This window comes from Acipenser ruthenus, chromosome 7 (assembly GCF_902713425.1).
Source record: "Acipenser ruthenus chromosome 7, fAciRut3.2 maternal haplotype, whole genome shotgun sequence".
Classification (NCBI taxonomy): domain Eukaryota; kingdom Metazoa; phylum Chordata; class Actinopteri; order Acipenseriformes; family Acipenseridae; genus Acipenser; species Acipenser ruthenus.
The window spans coordinates 25,715,218-25,722,681 of record NC_081195.1 but is presented as its reverse complement, the minus strand read 5'-3'; the positions used below and the strand labels follow the sequence as shown (position 1 = coordinate 25,722,681).

The following is a 7,464-nucleotide window of genomic DNA, read 5'->3' as shown; positions in this document are numbered from 1 at the left end:
TGGGGTATCTATCGCCACTGCTCAAACGGGTCAACAGACTAGGCTTTGCCTCCTGCCTCAACACCCAATAATGTCAAATAAGCAGGGTTACATTGCAATACTCTTTTCTCCATAATCAAGTAGAAGGAGATATCCAAGGTAAAGAAAAGAGCATGAAAAAACAGATCGAACACCATCTTCAACTTTCTAATTCAAGCCTCACATATTTTTTCTATCTAGTTATTTGATTAACCATATGCCTTTCTTGTAGTATCTGAAAGTTGTGCTAGACATTATTTCTTCAGGATTAGTCCATTTAAGATGCAAGCACCTAATTTGCAGGGATATGGTACAATAGAAGACAAAATACGATCAAATAATCAGAAAAAAACCAATGATAAAACAAACCTAAAATCATTTATCATGGGTTGTTTGAAAGGATTAGTGGAGAGCATTAGTGGAACTTTTAGCCAATGGCTGTACCATTTAGAAGAACATTTCAGTTTCTTGTCAAGTAAGTTTTTTGTTTGTTTATTTATTTATTTATTTATTTATTTATTTATTTATATAGCGTCTGTCTTATTTTCATAAAGCGCTTTACAAGTCAATAAAAACAAGTTAAAATAAAATTAATTTATACAATTAAAAAAAAAAAAAGACCATGAAAAAGTTATAGCAAACTTAATCAAAGCCATTAATAATAGAAAAACTAAAAAGAACACATTTAAACATTTGAATAAAGTGAGTTTTTAATCTTGATTTGAAAATATCAGATGGTAGTTTATTACATAATCTGGGAGTATTGGTTTGTTTTTTTCTTAATCTAAACCGACCTTAAAGCACGTCTAGGTACATATAGGGACAACAGCGCCTATAGAGAACCAGGTGCCAGACCATGAAGCGTTCTGTTAGTCAAAAGCAGGATCTTCTAATCATCTCTAAATCGTGCTGGAAGCCAGCATGGGAGTTGTGGTCACAAGCAGTAACCAGGAAAAGGAGCTTTGCAGTCATCGAGTCCAGATGAGACGAAAGCATGAATTAGCTTCTCGGAATCAGGCAATCAAACTTAGCAGTATTTCGTACATGATAAAAAGACAATTTGGTGACATTACCGGTTGTGATCCTCAAAACATAAACCAGAATCAAACATGAATCCCACATTTCTGGCCTTTTGTGTTTTTAGAGAATTTATTTTAGCTGTATTTTATTTCTGTATTGGGTTCCAAACTGATGAAACATGTGCTGTATCATTAGAAAATGCATGTTGAAAACATTTATTAAATGAAATGTATCGAGAGCGTTATGACGATTATGTAATATAAAAACTGATTACGTTAGGCTTTCTGGAAATCAATGCAAAAATAGTCCAGTACAAATTAAAAATTGCTAATAATAATAATAATAATAATAATAATAATAATAATAGCTAAATAATCTATTGATTCTAAAACGGATCTAAAAATCACAACTCTGTCGTATTGATGCTACAGTCAGAATTGACGAGCAGGGCTGCAATTAGAAATTGATCGATTTAAAGATCTCGCCCAAATCGCTTTTTCAAACACTTATCCGAATTACTGCATATCAATGCACAGTATTGCAGTAAAACTTACAATACACTTTTTTTATATTGTGACATCATTGTCATATGAGTATTGATGACGTAGAGCGCATAGGAACTGTTTTGTATACCCCAACTACAGGTGTAAGCGGTAACCAGGGAAACTATATTGAAAACGGACTAGGACTAAAATGCGGTTGTGGACGCTTAAACATTTCAAGTAAATTTGAGGTGAAATAGCAGACAGGGTAGGACAACGCTGGAGTTAAACTGTAGCGAGATTCTGAAAAACCGAAACAGATACTGCGGCGACTTACAGAAAAAAAAAACAAATGGAAGAAACCGTGGCACCCGAGATGTTGAATAACCAGAGGGATCTGGCAACGAGTAATGCCAAGGCGTACCTGCTGAAGAACAGCACGAAATCCAACATGAATCTGTAAGCATATATTAAAAAAAGAAAAATAACATTTTTACCATTAACAGGGTTTGATAGCGAACTGTTTTCTGAGTAAGCGAGCCTCACAGAGCAGCTCAGTGAAAGAACCCTCTTCAATGCGTGCACAGTCCCCTGAGCAGTTCAGAGCAGGTTTCATTGGTGATCCGAGTAACTTACATTAAGGAGAAACCAATGTATCCAATGTATCTAAATACAGCCACAGGTGTAATGTAATGCAGTGAAAATCACACCGCTCCAGCAGTGGTATGTGATTGGTTATTCTTACCAGAAGATTCCTTGTATTAATATTACAAAAGTTTGTGATAAGAAGTACCGACATGACTAAAGCTTTATATGCATATAAGTTAATTCTGCTGCTATTTTAAAATGGAAGCCACAGTTTAACTTGAGCAATGGATTTTATAATCATAGAAGCATGTCTGTCTGCATTAGAGGCCACCTATAAAGATGGATCATGTACACTACATGTATTATTTTGATGTTCTGGTTCTATATATAGTTACTAAAAAGAAACATGGTAAAAATATTTAAACAAACGTTTTGACAAGAAGTCTCTGTCAGTGAATAAAATGTAAAAACATTGTTAAATATTCCCAGTCCCAATACTTGTCTAAATGTGTTACTTAGTACCATAAAACACCACAATTAGTACCAACTGTCATTAAGAGCCTTGAAGATCTTAGATGCAAGTGGGTGTCCGTATTGTCCTAATGTACTTAGTTGCTTATTTATTGTTTTGATGCTTGAAAACTAATTCAAAATGGAATGACAATACTAGCTATGACCACCTGGCTCGAGTTCTTAACAAGGTCCTGGATGAGCGTCCAGAGAATGTGGTGGACATGTTTGAGGACCTCAGCAAAGACATCAAGAGGTCTCAGTTCTCCAAGAAGATGGACACCCTTCGCGACGAGCCCGAGAGCTCCGCGGCCTTCGATCTCGCTGAGATTCAGAAGGTGCTGTTAAGCAAGGGAGGAGCCGAGGGATCAGAGGGGCAGGAGGTGGAGCTGGTGAGGCCCTCTTTCACAAAACACAGCTATTCAATCAAACCGCAGCAGATCTATCATTACATCATTCAAACAGAGTCATCCCTGGATTTTTACAGCCAGAAATTCACTAAAAAAGATGTTTGGTTTTCATAACACACAATAGGCCCGATATAAATTATGTTAACAGCAGCTGTATTTAGGTCTGCTGGAGTTTATATCAAATGAATAGACTTTCTTAGTTTTTATAACATTCTTACTACCTACTGTTGCTTCCCTGTGTTGTATTATTATTATTATTATTATTATTATTATTATTATTATTATTATTATTATTATTATTATTTATTTCTTAGCAGACGCCCTTATCCAGGGCGACTTACAGTCGTAAACAAATACATTTCAAGAATATTTCAAAGACAGCACACCTGTTCAACCATACTATGATTTATTTTTAAGTGGTCAAAGGGCTGAAAAGTATCACAATGCTCACAGCCACCCCTTTTATGAATAGCTTCACAACCATGTTTTGATTGTGACATTTGCTTTTTTCCCCTTTTACAGGTAGAGACCCCACTCCCCAATGTAATGGAGCTGGCATTCTACTTCGAGCAGGCTGGGGTAGGTCTCAGTCGGGAGGAGACTTACTGTATCTACCTGGCTCTCAAGCAGCTGGTAGACAGCCAGCCCTTGCAGAAATGTCGCTTCTGGGGGAAGATCCTGGGCACGCAGGGCAACTACATAGTGGCGGAAGTGGAATACCGAGAGGGGGAGGAGGAAGAGGAGGAGGGGGGAGAGGATGACATTGATGAGGCAGAGAAAGATTATGGAAAGGATGATGATGAGGACAAAGAAAGGCAAGAGGACTTAGACCCGCTCCCGAAATCCAGCTACAAGTCGCCCCCCGTCGTCCCCAAAGAGGACAACCACACCGGGGTGAACAAGTTCATCTACTTCGTCTGCAGTGAGCCTGGGAAACCTTGGATCAAGCTGCCGCAGCTGACGCCAGCACACATCGTAGCCGCCAGGGACATCAAGAAGTTCTTTACAGGCCACCTGGACACCCCAATTGTCAGCTGCCCACCTTTCCCCGGGAACGAGGCTGCCTACCTGCGGGCGCAGATCGCCCGCATCTCAGCGGGCACACACATCAGTCCGCTGGGGTTCTACCAGTTTGGAGAGGAGGAAGGCGAGGAGGAGGAGGAGGAGGCTGTGAGGGACAGCTTTGAGGAGAATCCTGATTTTGAGGGAACCCCCATTAGTGAGCTGGTGGATACCTCAACCTGGGTACACCACGTGCAGCACATCCTCCCACAGGTACACCACAAGTCAACACTCACTGCACAACCTTGGTACACCACATGCTGTACATACACCACAAATTAACAGTCTCTGTAATAACCTGTTGCTGCTGCACTGTTTTGAGATTTTCATTTACATTTTAAATGAAATACTATTGAATGATTTGATTAGCAATGATTTAATCAAAGATCTAAACTAAAAGCCAATAGTGCAGAGATTTCTTTGTAACGAGCACTGCTTGTTTCCCACTCAGTTTGAATTGCATTTGCAAGATGTTGCAACATTGTGAAAAATAGTATTGGCTGTTGATGTAGCTGATCTAGAGAAAGAGTGATGTTTGTTATGATTAGAATAGATCGCTCTGTTTTCGGGAGCATTGTTGTTTACTTAAAAGTACATTTTGTTATTTTAACTAGTCTTGGTACAGTATTTGCATGAATTAAGAATGACCTCTTTACAGGGCCGCTGTGTCTGGGTCAATCTAGCCCAGAAGAAAGAAGATGATTTTGAAGAGGGGGAAGAGGAAGAGGAGAAGGAGGAAGAACCAGATGAGCCCGAGCCTGAGGTGGGCCCTCCCCTCCTGACCCCCGTGTCTGAGGACGCAGGTACGGAACAGCAGCTGCTTTCTTTAGGACCTGCTGTAGACCAGCTGTCTCTCTAGTCCTGGATGTTCATATCTACTGCAAGAACACACTTCCATTTATAAAGCACACTGCGATTTCAGAGCTCAGTAGCAGGTCATTTATTCATACTCGCTGGTTATACTATCAAATTTACAGTTATATTCAATTACTGATGGCTACATCCTGTCAATGACAAACTGTCAAAATCTTCTGCTGTGAAGAGTCACCCCATGCATAGAACATACAACACAATCCTAAAGTTCAAACAACTACACATTTTATGTTTAATAGTAGTTCCTGAGTGCAGTCTTCATTTTTGTGATTTAAAAGGAGTTGTCTCATTAAGTACAGTTTGAGTAACCCAATCTCCTGTAATATAAGACACACCCCACACGTGACTTATATCTTATAGTAGATATTGAACATTAAAATATGTAGAGGCAATCTTATGTAATACAAAGCCATTTAAAAGATGATCATAAATGTAACATAGGTGTTCCTATTCTGAGTCGCAGCTTTTCTCCTGTGCTTTGGGGAATACATATGTTTTGCTTAAAGGTGTCCCAAGAAAGTGCAAAGCTTTTTCTCATCTGGGAATGTTTCTGAGATTCCAAGTCAATGCTGTGTTCATGTAGGTGGGAGTTTTTGCATTGCCAAGACTGTGTGCTGTCTGCTTTCAACTGCAGGCCCTGTTTGAAGATAGTGATGGCGTTCTTTTTCTTTGTTCTAGAAATCAACAATACTCCTCCATGGACAGGAAAGCTCTCTTCTAATCTCATTCCGCAGCATGCAGTTGCTGTCATGAAATCAAACCTCTGGCCAGGAGCTCATGCTTTTGCAACTGGAAAGCAAGTAGACTTTATAAACCGTCTTGGTTTGAGGGTTTGTTTGTTTTTAAACGTGGATGTTAAGATAGAAGTGATGTGTTCAAAAATAAATATTTTGTTACTCCTGTTTCATTTTAGTGTTTTGGTTTTTATATTCTGGCCAGAAACTCACATTTTTACACATTTAAAATATGCCCATATGTACAGATACAATTGCAACTGCAAAAGTCTTCATCCGTAGCTATAAAACACTGTGAAATGAAGAAATACTAAAAGAAACTAAATAAACTCAATGACAAACGCTTCGTTGTTGTTTTTCTTTAAACATATTACAGGGATCTTTATAGAGGTCACTATAGAGTGGTGGGTTTCTTAAAAGTAGAAATGGTATGTTTAAATATGTATATGTTCCCCTGCATGGAGTTTGAGACCCCTGCATGACCTCTATCTATTCTTATTTTAGAAAATTTGAGAACATCTATCTGGGCTGGGGCCACAAGTACAGCGCTGAGAACTACAGCCCCCCTGCACCTGCGCTCCTGCAGCAGGAGTACCTGAGCGGCCCCGAGATCACTGAGGTGGACGACCCCTCTGTGGAGGAGGAGCAGGCTCTCAAGGCAGCGCTGGAGGAGCAGAAGGCAGCCGTGGAGGAGATGGAGGACATGGAGGAGGAGGAGGAAGAGGAGGATGACTGACCTCCCCCAGTCACACAGCTACCCCATCTCCATCATCATCAGACTGACCTCCCCCAGTCACACAGCTACCCCACCACCATCATCATCAGACTGACCTCCCCCAGTCACCCAGCTACCCCACCACCATCATCATCAGACTGACCTCCACCAGTCACACAGCTACCCCATCTCCATCATCATCAGACTGACCTCCCCCAGTCACACAGCTACCCCACCACCATCATCATCAGACTGACCTCCCCCAGTCACACAGTTACCCCACCACCATCACCAGACTGACCTCCTCCAGTCACATAGCTACCCCACCACCACCATGATCAGACTGACCTCCCCCAGTCACCCAGCTACCCCACCACCATCATCATCAGACTGACCTCCCCCAGTCACCCAGCTACCCCACCACCATCATCATCAGACTGACCTCCCCCAGTCACACAGCTACCCTACCACCATCATCATCAGACTGACCTCCCCCAGTCACACAGTTACCCCACCACCATCATCAGACTGACCTCCTCCAGTCACATAGCTACCCCACCACCACCATCATCAGACTGACCTCCCCCAGTCACCCAGCTACCCCACCACCATCATCATCAGACTGACCTCCCCCAGTCACACAGCTACCCCACCACCATCATCATCAGACTGACCTCCCCCAGTCACCCAGCTACCCCACCACCATCATCAGACTGACCTCCCCCAGTCACACAGTTACCCCACCACCATCACCAGACTGACCTCCCCCAGTCACACAGTTACCCCTCCCCCAGTCACACAGCTACCCCACCACCACCAAACTTGGCTCTGGACTTATTTTTTTTACAATTAACATCAGCAACCTTATCACTAAATGTTTTGACTACAACTGTGTGTTTATAAAGATATGTATCTTCTGTATTACCAAATGCTGTATTATTGAATGATGTGACATTGTTTGGATAATAATAGAAATATAAACTTGTTTGTCAGGTCTGTTCAACTGATGGCTCTTTGAGCTCCAAATGTGGCTTACTTAAAGTATCCCATTT

The 7,464-nt window shown here is 41.3% G+C and overlaps 1 protein-coding gene across 1 annotated transcript; it reads left to right on the top strand.

Moving 5' to 3' along the window:
* The first annotated feature begins 1,667 nt into the window (after positions 1–1,667).
* Positions 1,668–6,656, top strand: LOC117414741 (radial spoke head protein 6 homolog A-like). Its single transcript, XM_034024518.3, has 6 exons — positions 1,668–1,979; positions 2,779–3,010; positions 3,551–4,303; positions 4,749–4,893; positions 5,642–5,759; positions 6,202–6,656. Exons 1-6 carry the CDS (start codon positions 1,873–1,875, stop codon positions 6,431–6,433), a joined length of 1,587 nt encoding a protein of 528 aa, XP_033880409.3. The 5' UTR covers positions 1,668–1,872; the 3' UTR covers positions 6,434–6,656.
* Positions 6,657–7,464: the final 808 nt, after the last annotated feature.

Excerpts from the sequence above, each read along its gene's own strand:
- LOC117414741 (XM_034024518.3), top strand. The coding sequence starts at position 1,873 with ATGGAAGAAACCGTGGCACCCGAGATGTTGAATAACCAGAGGGATCTG. Across the intron at positions 3,011-3,550 it reads AGGGGCAGGAGGTGGAGCTG|GTAGAGACCCCACTCCCCAA; the intron begins GTGAGGCCCTCT and ends CCCCTTTTACAG. Across the intron at positions 4,894-5,641 it reads CCCCGTGTCTGAGGACGCAG|AAATCAACAATACTCCTCCA; the intron begins GTACGGAACAGC and ends TCTTTGTTCTAG.